Source organism: Haliaeetus leucocephalus, unplaced genomic scaffold (genome assembly GCF_000737465.1).
Source record: "Haliaeetus leucocephalus isolate CR32 unplaced genomic scaffold, Haliaeetus_leucocephalus-4.0 Scaffold92, whole genome shotgun sequence".
Classification (NCBI taxonomy): Eukaryota; Metazoa; Chordata; class Aves; order Accipitriformes; family Accipitridae; genus Haliaeetus; species Haliaeetus leucocephalus.
Genome location: NW_010972528.1, coordinates 3,231,928 through 3,247,052, shown reverse-complemented (window position 1 = coordinate 3,247,052; position 15,125 = coordinate 3,231,928). Strand labels below are relative to the sequence as shown.

The following is a 15,125-nucleotide window of genomic DNA, read 5'->3' as shown; positions in this document are numbered from 1 at the left end:
CAATCAGCTGAAAGTGCACAAGTCTAATTAGTGTCTTTGCAAAATACATTACACGATGCATCTGTGCTTGTTTTAATAAATCTGATACTATTATTATATGTGATTTCATTAACTGCTTTTCTATTTAAGATTAAATTACTCATGATGAGTTGTTCTGTCCTCCTGTATTCAGTGAAGTACTCTAATAAACTAGGGATTTTTCCTGTTTTGTTACTCAAAATGAAATGCATCCCTAAAAGGTGAAAAGTGAATAATATAGCAAAATACCACATGGCCAACTTACCACTGCCACAGCATCACTAGAAAGAACGGCTTCAACATCCAGCACTGTATAGTAAGCTATATTGGTCATAATATAGATAACAGTCACAATTGGCATAGACACTGCAATAGCCAGTGGCAAGTTCCTGTAAGACAAAAAAAAAAAAAAACTAAAACCCACAACCCAGGGGAAAAAAAAAATCCATTAATAACAGAATAAACTTATATTTGCATGCTTTACCTTAAAGATAAAATGTATGAGGATGGAATAAAGATTTCAAAACAAGTATCTCTGGAAGAGGTTAGTTTCTTTTAAAACTAGAAATTCTAATATAGAACACTGGAAAAAAACCCAGATTTTTTGCAATCACTTAAAACCTAAATTATGTGTAAAAAGGGATTCTATGCAACTGCTTTTCAAGTACCCTAACTTCATGGTTTCCAGATCCATAAAAACAGCCTTCAAATTTACACGCTTTAAATTATTTCCTACTGGCCATGTTAATTACCACAACTAGAACCCAAAGGAGCAGAGCTCTGAGTCACTGCAGTCATTCTCCCTGGGGAATGCTGCTGCTCTTCTAGCACCTACTTCTAGAACTGATGCAGGGAGATCCACTAAACTGAACCACACTGATCTTCTCATTTGCACTCATCACTGCAGAGAACAAACTAACTGGGCTGTATAACTGCAGAAAGTACAGACACAGAGGGCAGATCCAAAATTGCTACACAGCTGTGAATCTTGGGATGTGGTGGATCTTACTAGCAAACATATGTCTAGAAAGTAATACAAAACAAGTCTAGAGTAACATGAAAACACTGCAAACCTCTAGATGTAAACAGGTAAGATTTAATTTAAAGCTGAGAGAAATTCACAGCCCTGAGTCTGCAGCTCCACAGGCAGAAACTCTGCAAAGCAGAAGCAGAAGCAAACTTTCAGTTTTAGGCTTTGGCTTTTCTCAGCCTTATTCTCTCCCCAAAGCTTGCAGGGATATTCAAATGTCTCAAAAGGGAAAGCAGAACTGAGAGTGTTACTCTCGCATTTGCCCAGTTTGAAATCAAACATGACATGGTGACATGGATGAGCATTTGCCATGAACGCGGTTTTCAATAACAACAACAAAAAACCAACAAAAACTCAACAAAGCAGAAAAATGAAATGCACTTAGGAAGTTTCCTCAAAAATTTCCTGAGGCCCAGAACTCCAGCTGGCTCTGTCTGATGTTGTGGAAGCAAAGAAACAAACACACACCACAACCCCCCACATAAATCAGTAAATTAGTAACTGGGAGTTCTGACTCTGCTTCCAGGTTGCACACTCACAGTAAGACACCTGTGAACCTCAGTGCAGAGAAGAAACAGAATTAGAAAACCACTTAGAAATTAATTCAGAAATGTTATGTAATGTAGCAAAAAGCTGAAATGGCATTTTAAGGACTTTGCATCACCCAAGATTAAAGCCAAGGGACTATTTCAAATTTAACTTGTGGATTGCAACTATTCACTGGACAAGCATGAGGGCCCTATGAACCAAGTGAATATGAAAAATATGTAATTCTTGGAGTAATTTTATATAAGTCTAAACTACCTCATTATTCCCAAGAACTGTCAATGTAGAAAGCTGAAATCTGAAGTCCACTTTATCAGCTACAATTGTTACCAAGAACGAAGCTTGTATTAGGCACTGATGCCTACAAATAGCAATAGAAATTTTCATCAGCTAACTATCCTGTAAAAAAAACTATTTTTCAAAACAATACATCTAATAGAAGAGTTATCCAACTGATAACACAGAACAATACACTAACTTGAAAAGGATGAAAAGGCATTGCAACAGCACTCAGAAAGGGGAGCTCTTTCAGTGGAAAAAAAACAATTTGAAGGACCAAATGACTGATGCATACACAAAACATATATCTCTTCTGAATACGTATAACAAATCTTTGCAAGACAATTTAAGGAAACACTGTCAACCTGAAATTCAGTCTGACTAAAAATAGCTATATTTGGAGTTAAAATTCTTATCTGCTATTTTACCTTTTTAATAGGTAACTTTCCTGGTTAAATAAATGCACAGCATAGAACTCAGGGGTAACAACAAACTGCAAAGTCAAAATCAGTTGGGAGAACTGAAGAAAAATCTCTCTTCCATTCTTTATCTTTTGGTTGTAACAATCTGAGCTGTTGCTTATAATAGGAAGTAAAAATGATCAAATGGGATTCTATTTTTAACATAAAGGTATCTGCTTACAGACTCACAACTGAACAAGATTATTCAGTCACACTTTTAGAGCATAAATTCATGGAAAAGGTAACATTCTTAAATAAGAAATCAGAATTATTGCACAGATAAACATAGCACAGACTATACTTTGTTTCACTGCAATATTAACACCTATTGCAATAAACAGTAGCAACATCTTGAACTGAAAGCTTATCAAGCCCTGAATACAGCATCCTGCAATCATCTAGACTTATCTTTTTTTTCTCTTTTTTTTTTTCTTTTCATTTTTAATGGAGTTAAAAACTAGTAAATCTTTGAGTGTGGCTGTTCACAGCCTTACCATCTAAGTGCAGAGCAGTTCTACTCATTTCAGTATAAGCTCAGAACTCGTTAGTGAAAGACAGCCACAAACAAGCAATTTGGGAAATACCCAGGTTTAGAAAGCTCAAATCGTTTACCTTTCCGGGTTTTTGATCTCTTCTGTTACAAAATTGAGTGTATCCCAACCAGAGTAAGAGAACAAGGCAGAATAGAGTGCGAGGGAAATGTCTCCGATATCAAAAGAGGATCCCTCAAAAGAGTTCTCAAAGTGTGATGAATGTCCTGCGTGTGAAAGAGATGCTATGAAGTATAGGATAATAAAGTACAGCAAGTAATTTTTTTCAATGTGGCACACAAATACAAAAAACCTCACAAACCCTAATTCCTTCAAAGGCGCTTATTAAGCCCTTTTGCCAATTCTACTCTGTGATTCAGCCATGAAAATAAACATAGCATTTAAACTACTAAAAATTATGCTCTGTGGATGATACTGTTCTATAATTAAACACCTAGTTTGTCCACAATGGTACAAAAAGTTCAGGAACATTAAGCTCAGACTAAGCTACAAACAACTGTCAATGACAGTACTCAGGCTAAGGGTATTTTTTATAACATACATATTTATAAAATAATCCACTCTATATCTTTTTAAATTTTCAATCATTTCGCCCATACAGAAAACAAAGATTCAGTTTATTTAGATAACTACGACAAAAAAAACCCCAAAACCTAAATGGATGTTTTAAGTCTTAGCTATTAAAAATAGAAAACTGAGAATAATTAACAGAACATAAAATATTATTGTTACTTGAGATAAAATTTTCCCAAGCTAAGAGAAAAAGCATATTTTTTTTGTGCAAACTTTTGCCATCTTTTGACTTGAAGCCAATCAAGACAAGCTCATCAATACGTTTTATATATTCAGACTATTTTGCATATACAGACACACACAAAAACACACTGAATACAGAAAGGTGAGTTACTATGTAACTCCAAAACATGCCCTGTACTATGCATCGTGAAACATTTAGACTTCATCAAAACTGGCCAGGCAAATATTTGAGGCCTCTAAAATGCCTTCACTTACTTCTCTTCCCTACTTTTTATCCTAATCAGACATTACTATTCCCTTGGCACAGACATAGGCAGAATAACTACTGAGAAATTGAGAAGGGAAACAAATGTCAAGGAAGTTAGTAGTGAACAAGCTCAGTATCTACAGAACAAGGGATGGGCAGATGTGCTAAGGATTAAATACTCTAGCAAGGTGCTCACATATGCATATTCTCGCTCCATTCACAATAATTACCTTGCTCATGGACTTTCAACAATAACCGGTTGGAGCAAAGGACACAAATTGTCAGATTGCCAAGGAAAGACCTTTAAGGCAGCTTTGAAAGCAGGGTAATTTTTTTTAAGCTAACACACTAATAAATTCTCCCAAAAGGAAAGGCTAAGAACAAAACTAAGTTCAGAATTCTTCTAACTTGAAGGTACAAGGCCCAACACACACACAAATTAAAAAAAACCCAAAACACACATAAATCCAAAACCCCAGCAACTTTCTAATTCTCAACAGCTATAACAGTACTCAGGATTTGAGCAAAAAAAGAGCTACTGTTTCACAAATCTACTTACATGTTCTTACAAATCTATTTTTGCTTTAAGTTCAGTCACTTCCAGACTTGCACAAAATTCATTTTGTAAAAATATTATTCAGTTGATCTCACTGTAAAGTAGTATGCTCCTTACAGAAATTTACAGCTTCCTCTACTCCCATCGTATTTTGCTAGCTCTGTATTTTGCTGTTTTCATTTCCTTTATTATTCCATACTGCAGGCTGTAAATTGCTCAACATTGCTGAGCAATCAGTTACCTTCTTTCACACAGTTCAAAGTCAACTGAGATAGGATAGCTTCTCATGATATAATATCATGATAATGTCTAACATTGGTATTATTGGTGTTTTCAAAGTGGCTATATTATGCCTGTACTGAGGCATTTGATAACACATACAGAGGTATTTTACAGTCTTTAAAGCAGTTACTCAGTTTAACTGATAAATACAAACCTTTGCTTTAATTTTGTAAGCTTACCCTGGCATATTTTAACAAGTCCGGTTACGATGATGACAATAAGAGCAGTAACTTTAGCATAAGTAAATATATCCTGCACCCGTGTTCCCCATTTAACGTAGGCACAATTTATAAATGTTAGAAGACCTGGGGGGAGGGGAAGTGGGGAGAAGAAAAAAGAAAAATTAAAATACTATTTGAACAATACTCAGTTTAACTAATTTTTCAAAGATTTTAAATTACAATCTAAATATGCACTTACCTGTTACACTTAGGTTAAACTAAGCAAAATATACTGATACTGAAAACACACTGGTTGCAACAAAACAGTAGAAAACAGATGTTCTAAACACTCTGTTTCAAAAGATGGAAGGAAAGACCTTCACCTTCTCTGATTACATGCCCATTTTCCTAACACTACCTCTCATCAGCTGCATTCTGCAACTATCCTGAAAGTAAAGAAACCATTACATGAAATAATTCATTTCAATGTATCAATATTGTTATGATAAATGAAAGATTATCTAGAAATTCCTTTAGGTAAACATATTAAAATAGTTTTTGAAAAGTTTTTTTATCCTTCCTTGTTAGGCTGAGGATGAGTTCAACATCCATGGAGTACTTGCAATACTGAATATGGTCACAAGTGATTCAATACTCTTTTCCAGTTGTATTAAACTGTATTACTAAGAGAGGTTAGAACAGATCTGACCAAATAACATGCTTTACAGCTAATGCAACATTAATCTGGATTTTAAAGAACTGGTAGTAAGTAATGAGTATTCCGAGTATATTTCTCTGTCTATCCCAAAATAAATTAGTATCAGACCTATGTCACAAGATTGTAACGGAACTTGAAATGAGACTTTCAGATTTCACAAGTACATAGCACAGTTACCAAATAGAAAAGTAATAATTTTAAAAAGATAACAAAAGAAAGGTAAGGATCTCAAAAGCATGGCACTAGTATACAAGACAGTCTGGCCAAGTGGAATAGCTGAATAAGACTCCACTGAGCTTGGCAAGATGAGGGGAAAAAAAAACCAGTTGTATCAAATTTCAAAAGTCAGGACTGCTGGCAGCTCCTGAAGAGCCCTCAGGAAAAAAACAACTCTGCTTGGTCTCTGCTCTTCAGTACTAATGATCAGTATTATCTATGGAGTATTTGCTCACAGGGTTTATTTTGGCCATTAATTTTTTACTTTTTTTAAGCAACTTTCATTGGGAGTAATTATTATTAACTCCTTATTTTAGTGAGTTAGGGCTTGGTCTGTACTTCAGATGAAATGCTAGTCTGTCTCTGCTATCTTAAAAGAAAAAAAAAAAGAAAGCTAAGAATCTGAATAAGCCATATCCCCTCCCTCTCTCTCACTAAAATTACTCTCTCATGTTTTCTTCAACTTAATTATCATTAACCTACTTAAAGTTCCTGAGAACTGTCAAGTTTAATTCTGTAGCACCAGATGCCACCTCTATTTGCCAAAATGATTGACAAGTAATGCTGTGTAACACTAGGAGTGATTTCACACTAGATCTAGTATTGTTATTACTACAGTTAAAAAAAAAAAAAAAAAAAGAACAAAAAGAAACTCTCCAACAAACCCACCCATTCTCACATACAATCTCTTACCTAACCAATGTTCAGACTTCCACTCCCAGCAACTTCATTAATGAAGTATTAATTGTATCCAGAGCTAAGGACTGGACACACATCAGCCCTGCCAGGCCAGGGAGAAGTGTAGGCTTTAACAGGACCAGCTATATTAAGTTGTAGAGTAGGGGTGAGAGTCTCAGCACTGACCCCTAGAGCAGGGTAGAACAACCATTTAAACCATAAAATGGACCATTAAAGTAAGTTGTTCCACCTACATGAGAGTGATCTTGCTGTCACATGTCTCCACTAAAGAAAAAGGTGCTAAATCCTCTCTCTTAGCAGCAAGTGTAGAAGGCATCACGTTGTCTTTCTATATCCACTATATAATTGTTTTAATTTAATCACTTTGTCTTAATTTCTTGCTTTTTGACAAACTGCTTTTTAGAAGGGCTAACTCCCCTCAAATGTGAGATACCTTACATGGAAGAGCAGATTCCCCCACACTCCTGAACCTGTGCCAGGATACCTTGGGACAGTATCTGTTTAAGGAATGTGAACGTGACATTACATGTTCTTCATTTCTTTCCTGAAGTTGTCATAATGAAGTGTGGACATACATTTGGAAGGGAGGAGGGAGACAGAGGGAACAGAACTGAGTAAGCTGACAGATTTTTTGGAAGAAGTCTGTGATTATTCTTCGCACTACCTGGACCTGAACCAGCACATTAGTGCTTTTCCAACAGTAACAAATTAACTTACAAAAATGGAAAGAGAAGCTATAATGTTCACAGCTAGTTAGAGGTCAAATATTTGAAGCACACACTGCTGCTCTCTCTCTTTCCCCTCTTATAGTCCTGCATAGACAACTGTAATAAGGAACATTAGAGCTATTTCAACAGATTCCCTGTTGCCTCAAAAAGGAACCAGCTAGGAGCCGCACATCTCCTCCCTGTAGCATATTGTTGGCAGTAAAAAAACCCAAGTTCCGTATTAGCTTTATGATAAAAGCATCATGTCAATAGGGATGGCAGGCTCCACAGCACATGGCGACTCATCAGTACATGATGAAGGACATGACATGACAGACTTTCTGGAATACATTTTTCACTGTTTACTGTAAATGTAAAATATGCATATAAACACTTTCAGTAGGAAATACCTAAAACTAAATAAGACACACACAGTACAGTCATACAGTTTCATTCTCTTGATATAGCAGAACAGTCCTGATTTGAAGCACGTGGACAGTTGTTCTTCTATGTTGACTAACAGAGCTGGCTATCTGATTAAAAACATTTCAATGCTTTATGTGCATACAAAATTTCCACTTTTCAAAACAGCTTTACAACAGGTACTGTTGTACTGATATTACAGGTAATCACAAGCATAAAGAATAATCTTGAATGAATGACCTTTTGAAACCCTACCAGAGTAATTACTTAAGTATGTCCACATTGAGAAGCTATTTTAAAATAAATTACACCAGAATTTATAGCATAAGAGCTATTCTGCAACAACTCTTAGACCACACCAAAAGTATCTTGAGGTTTCATTTAATATACCTCTCTGCAGGAAAACAAACTTTTTCCCCATTTTTGCCATGTAAGTAAACTTGGAAGAGTTAAATACCTTGTTCTGCTTCTGAATGAGAAAATGGTAATTCACTGGCTGAATACCTGTGAGTTATTCATGTGCTGGAAATTGTTCTTTTCCCCACTGTGACTCAAACCATTGCAGATTCAGCATGCAACAACTCTGGGACTTGATAGGATTTGTTTTAATAAAACTTAATCCTGGATAAAAAAATTAGCATAGAAAATTTCAAGAAATACTTACATTCACAAGCAGCTGCTATGAGACGGCAAGCCAAATATGGAGGATCACAAGAAGGGAAGAAAGGTTGAACTATATAGTTAGCAAAGGTGATAGCGATAATCGCCTGACTAGTTGGCTCAACAATTAGGAGTGAGGTCCACAAACGAATAAAAGCAATGAAGCTCCCAAAAGACTCCAAGATATACGCGTAGCTGGCTCCTGACTTTGTAATAGTGGTTCCAAGTTCAGCATAGCAGAGAGCTCCAAAGACTGAAAAAATCCCTCCGATCGCCCAAATTATTAGAGACAATCCATAAGATTTGCTGTAGATGAGAACTCCTTTGGGAGAGACAAAGATACCTGAACCAATCATGTTGCCTACTATAAGGCTTATCCCATTTATCAAAGATATTTCTTTCTTCAGTTGCATTGTATTTTGGTTTCCATCCTGCATTTCACAGCTGTCACTTGGATCTGTCCTGTCTGATTTACTGACGGGGCTGTATTCAGCCAGTGAACTATGTGACTTCGTACAATCTGTCCTTTCTCCCATTGTGGAAAGACTCTGAATTCTCCAAGACTCCAAATCACAATCTAAAACAAAATATAGACACCTGAAATCATTACAAAATTTTTTATCCCGGGATTTTCTTGCCAAATATTCTTTTCACCTTTTCACCCTATGATTTACATATGTAAATGGAGAAATCCCTTTTTGTTACTTCTTATGTTTCCTTACACAAAGGTAAATCCATGCATAGTTAAAATAAACTAAAAAAACAACATACACAGAGCAAGAGACAAATTCCATTATAACTTAAGCTGAGAAAGGAACTTCTACCTTTATGAAAACAAACCAAAACAAAAACGTAGGAAGGACAGAATTGAGGGATTCCAGTGTTGAAAAGGAAGAAAGAACAGATAGAAGCAAAGTGAGGTGATACAGAAAAGCAAGCATAGGAAGACCAAGCATGAACATAAGATTTATTTCAGTACTAAAAAAATCAATCAATTTATTGGACTTAACACATGTAAGTTATAAGTGATATAAGTGGTCTAGTAACAGGGTTGCACATTTTATTAACACAGCATGGGCTCTTGCCTAGGGTTAATATGAAGAGATACTTACTCCAGAATCCCCTTGATCCAACTCTTGACTTTTAACTGATACTACAGTTCACTCCCTCCCTCCTCCACAAAACCGGTCCCAGTTCCCACTGCCTCATTTCTTGGAGTTACCTCAGAGAGTAGGCTGTACGTGAAAAAACCCACAGTACTTTCAATCCAAATTATTCCATTAGCAACTGTATTTAACAGTACCTAAGAACACAGAAATGAAATAAACATTTTCCTCTGCTTCAGAATTGACCATTTGGAAAAGAATCACCTTCTTCTCAAACCTCCGGGAAATTCTCCCATGCCTTCCAAAAGCAAGTTACTGCTAAAAAAATTTATCAGCACATGAATATACTGGTAATTAGCAGTAATTCTAAATAAGGCCCATTTTATATAAGTTCAAGAAAGAAATATTCTATTCAAGGAACAGTCTTGTATGGAAACCAGCTTAAATTGCAAATGTACCTTTGATTACTAGTTTATCAATCAGCTGCACAAAGAATAGGCCCTACATAATTACCAGAATGTACTACCATTCATTTGCCCTGCCCCTCATTAAACCCTCTGTGTACACTTCAGGCATTTACTATAGAACAGAAAAATTAAAAAGTCTGGGTCAATTAGAATAAAGCAGCTGATCTAGCGGGGGGGGGGAATTCTGTGCTTCTTTGGGGTAACGCTAATTTTACAAAAGGTTTTGTTATTCCAACAGTAAACTTGTCAACTAAGAGAACAAAAACCCTGAGTATGGGGATTTTGCAAGGTCAGTATGCAATCACCCAAACTACATATGTATCTATGCATCTAGTGACATACAAACATACAAGGTTTTGCTCATGCAGTTAGAGGTACAGCTTTCTGGAGGGAAAACTTAATACTCATACTCTTCCTTTATTATAAAGCCAACACCTGTATACTACAGTACAGAAATCCTGACGTGACATCCCTGAACTAGAATAGTTTTAAATATGTAAAAATGATAAAGAATATTTTCAATCAATAAAAAAGTAGATTCTACTGAAATGGAGTACAAACCATTTACTGAAACACATTACATCATTCATCTCCAACTCATGAAATCTTCTGGCTTTTTTCACGTTAAAATAGAGACTATGTTATTTTAAATCATGCAAAAAGAAATCAGCTATCTGTTTAGTCGGATGCCTTCTGATTAATTTTCCCATCAATATTTCAAAGAAATACTTTAAAGATGGTTAATTACTAAATATATATTTTATCATTTATACATGAGTCAACATCTTATCTAGTGTCACACATACATTACAAGCCATCAAATTTCACACTTTTAATTAGACTAAAAATTTTTAACCTTCCAGAAAATAAACTCTGCTATTTCAGAACTTAAAAGCCGGAGTGTTATAACGAGGCATCTCCCAACAAAATTAAACTCATTAGGAGAGAGGGATCCATACAGTCTCTACAGGTGAGTGTGCCCAAAATGGCAAAGGAAAACAAAAGTAAATTAATCTCACCAGTTGTTACCAGTTCTCCTTGTTATTTACTCTTCCATCTATTTTGTGCCAAATTCGTTTCCAACCACATACTAGCTGATTTTCTGTTATTGGTGTAATAGAGCTAAGTGTTCAAAAAGACATGTGGCCTATGAGCTTGTAAGATTATTTGGTTTGCCTTACAAGAAAGTTCAGTTATTACTGTATAAATGAATATAAATTATTATAATAATCAATTGCAATTATGATGCAATCATCAGAAAGCATAAAAGTGTAAAACAGCAGGACAAATAATCAAAGTAGATGTCTTCATGACTAATCTGACCATAAGAAGTGCATTTAAAGAACACTTGTGACCCGTAAAAATAACATTCAACTCCAAATTTAGTCTTTTCATTTATTTTGACTTGGACAGTAGTTGCAAATCTATTTCAGAAGGCAAATCACTCTGAACAAATGTCAGTGGAAAAAATAAGAATACTACAGCTATTATTATGACATCTGACTGCCAGTTTGAAAATATTCCATGTTAATTCTCAGCCCTTCCAGCTAAAGGATAAAACTGAGTAATGTGTTAAGAATTGACTCATGGATATAAAACATCATTTTAGTGATAACTACACAGCTTTATGATTTCTTCCTGCACTTGTCCTAGTCATCATTCCCGTTTCTTCATGGAAAGTACGACTTGGTCAGAAGCATAAACATTACTTTGAATACTTGGGCATTTTGATGATTTGATTTGATTCAAATTAATTGAATCACTCAAATCAAATAAAATCTGATGTATTCATACACAGGCAGTTTTGCACTAAGAGTCACCGTGATTTACCTCATGGTCTGAAGTTCAGAAGTACATTTAATTACCTGTAACTACAGACCCTGTGACTGTTCAAATGCCTGCAGGTCAATTAGCAGCATGTGGCTGCAGTTCTATACAATTTTGTCACTGATGACCTTGACTGTTTCTTGCCCTACTCTACCCAGGAAAGAACAACCACAGTATCTCTCAACCTAGCTTGTTTTGTCCCCCCAAACTCTTTCTCCCACTCTGAGTCTGCTTTTGTTATTCCCAACTTCAGGTATCTGCTGACAACTAGGATTTGTATGAAGCTGTGTGCAACAGCTCACTCAAGATTTGGCATTTCATTCTCTTCTCTATCCTTGTTTGTTTTGTATCCTTAAAGCCTTCAGGGCAGGAATTGCTTATTTCCCTAAGTCACGTGTCTTATTACACCACCTCTATGGCAGAAACATAACTATTGGCAGGTTTTTTCCTACAAGCAATTCACTTAATCTTAACTGAAACTAAACTCAGCAGCTTTGACCAACTAAAAAACAAAACCTACAAAGGAAGAGGGACAGCAGGGACTAGAGAAAACTGAAGCTACGTCAAGATTAGCAATATAGAGAAAAAAACACATGTATTATAATTCATGATTCTGTCACAAGACATTACTTCTGTGGAAAGAGAAGACAGGCTTGGAAGAGAAGAACCAGAGACAAATAGTATGTATTTTCTACCATACAACAGTCCTACAATACTGCAGCTAAAACCACTGTTGGAATGATCTCTAATGCTGCCAAAGTCTTGCCACAGGACTGCTATGGCTAATGCAGGCTTACGCCTTCACCCAAGCTAACACATGGATTTCCTCATTGCTCACCCTTGTGCAATACAAAGCCTTAAACGCTTTTTGTGCTGATCATGGCAGCTGTGAGGAATCTTTTTGCTGATATGCGTAAGATTTTTTTACTGAAATGACACTGCTGTTGATACAGAAATCTTTAATACAAAATCAGGACAGAGCGACCTGGAACTAGGATCCCTTCATTGTCTCACCAAAAATATATATTCTGATAAGGCCTATCAAACTTTGGCTGTGTACCCAAAGGAGCTAATGAAGGTTAATATGCAGTTAGCAAAGTACTAACACTGCATTACAGGGTGTCCCCCCTTCAAGAGGAGGGAAAGAGGAACCATCTGCCAAGATCCCCTCTCTCCCACTCAGCAGGGCAGCAGCTGACCTGTCATTTGTTCAATTTTGGGTGAAAGTGGGTTAATGACCAATGTGAAATACCAAACTGCTAAAAGCTTACTACCTTTTGCTATACTCTTGTACAATAACTGCTCATTAGCAAAGATTTATAGTGTTCTTGCCTCTGTCTTCCACAGTTGTCTTGATTGCATAAACCAGCTTTTGTTGTAACATAACTTTACATATATACTTAGACTATTCACATATACCAGCTGTAAAACTCCTATTTCTGAACACAATGATTGGCCCTTAGGGTAAGAGTCAAGATCGCCCTACACAGGCAAACAGCATGAAAGTCTTCAGGGAGTTAAGCACCAACAGAGCAAAGGCTGTTAAGTCCCAGAAATGCCTATTCCTTGCAATGTATATATTTAGGAACCTCATAGTCTGAACATTTAAGTGGGAAAGGCTTAGAGTTTGTCTAGTATGCATTTTTCTTGTTTCTGGAGAGAGAAGAATCACTTCCCTGCCATACATACAGTTAGCAGACAGGAAGCCCTTGCAACAAAAGCAATTCCCAATGTAAAGATCTAATCTGTTCAACCAACTCTTTTGTGCTCACATATGCAAACACAACTTTAAAACATCTTTAGTGTTATAAAAAACAACATAAACCTTTGATCGAATAGAATTGGTTGCAACATCCATTTTTTAAAAAAGGACAAGGTGTGTTTATCATGTAAAAAGGTATGAAAGAGAAGTTACTATGTCAATTATTCACTTGTTAGTGTATCAGTGATGGCAGTAAGCCCTGACTATACAGACCTGTGACACAGCTGAACAAGAGATGCTCAGCAAATACATATACTATCCTCATGTTCAGCCAAATCCTGAATAAGACTATGAACATTAAATGAGGGAAAGACCTATAATCAGCTCACAAACAGATATTCAGTTACAATGTCTCAGAAACTTTTCAAAATTTCCTGAAGTACCAATCCTAGGCAAATCCACCTAAGTCATATTAACCTAGATTTCAAACCAAGTAACTTCAAAGTTAGGGAACTGTGCTAGCTACAAGTGGAAAATAACATGCCACTATATCCTTCACACTTCTAATTTATTTTTATATTTCAAAGGGAAAAAACAGAAGCAAGCTCACAACAAGGGACTTTGTGGTAGACAGTCTTGATTTAGACAAAAGTGAGGCTGGGAGTGCATGAAGCAGCTGCAATGAGAGGAACATCTGGTGATATTTATACAACAAGCCCCAGGTAAAGACAAAAGGGACAACAATAGAGTTTGTTAAAACAATTTATCTTATCTTTTATGCTGGGGCACAGAAGTGGGAACCTCTCAAAAAGAGGAAAAGTAAGGTCAGAAGGCACACGCTTACCTACAAATCCATACCCATGTGCACTCTTAGCTGTAACTCAGTCACACCTAATCAGACTGCATTTCATACATGTCACTTAAAAAACCACATAATCAAAATCACTACCAAACACCAGTAAGCAAAGACATGCTCGCCTGAAGGCAGTACTAAACCCACTTCAGTTCCCTGCGATCGCTAGTGAACAGAGCAGTTAGATTACAGGCACCCACCACCAAAAAACATCCTGTTATAACCCGACCTGAGTACCAACCCTCATACCCGCCTGCTGCCAAATTAAATAAAACACGTGGCTCCAGAAAACCACCCTCAAGTCGGGATACGCACGACATGACGGGCTGTCGCCGGCGGGAACGGCGTGAGGAGACCGGCCGTCAGGCTCCCGCCGTCGCGCCGCAGGAGGGAGGATTTGGGGTCACTTCGCCCCTCGGTGGCCGCTCCTCCCTCCCCAGGCGGTGGTCACCCTGTCGTCCTTTATAAAATAAGCGAGGTTCAGACATATTTCGCGCCTCCTCGACAGCCCCCGGAGGGAAGCGGCTGCCCAGCCGCCTAGCGCTGGGCAGCCGCTTCCCTCCCGGGGCTGTCAGGGCTGAGACACCCGCAGGTGCTGCCACTGAGGCACCCATTTAAAAAAAAAACCCAACCAAATCCACGGCATTTGTCGCACTGCCACCCTGCACACCTGCAGCCGGCCCGGCTCGCCAACGCCGCCGGCCCCGGCTGCTGCAGGGGAGGCGACGGCGCGGAGACGCGCCGGAACCCTCCGCGCACGGCGCAGGCTGCGCCGCCGGCAGCCCCCTGCGCCGAGCCGGGCTCCTCGTCGCCCCGGCAGCCTCCCTCCGAGGTGGGAGGCAGACCGCGTCTCGCCGCGG

General features: G+C 37.6%; 1 protein-coding gene across 1 annotated transcript in view; it reads right to left on the bottom strand.

The window, feature by feature from the left end:
• Positions 1-15,125, bottom strand: part of SLC7A6 (solute carrier family 7 (amino acid transporter light chain, y+L system), member 6) — a 32,064-nt gene that overhangs the window by 16,824 nt on the left and 115 nt on the right. Inside the window, exons 2-5 of the mRNA XM_010584664.1 lie at positions 8,315-8,887; positions 4,906-5,031; positions 2,947-3,091; positions 284-407 (exon numbers count right to left, since the gene is read on the bottom strand). Coding sequence (XP_010582966.1) covers positions 284-407; positions 2,947-3,091; positions 4,906-5,031; positions 8,315-8,846 — 927 coding nt within the window. The 5' untranslated portion in view covers positions 8,847-8,887. The remainder of the gene's footprint in view (positions 1-283; positions 408-2,946; positions 3,092-4,905; positions 5,032-8,314; positions 8,888-15,125) is intronic.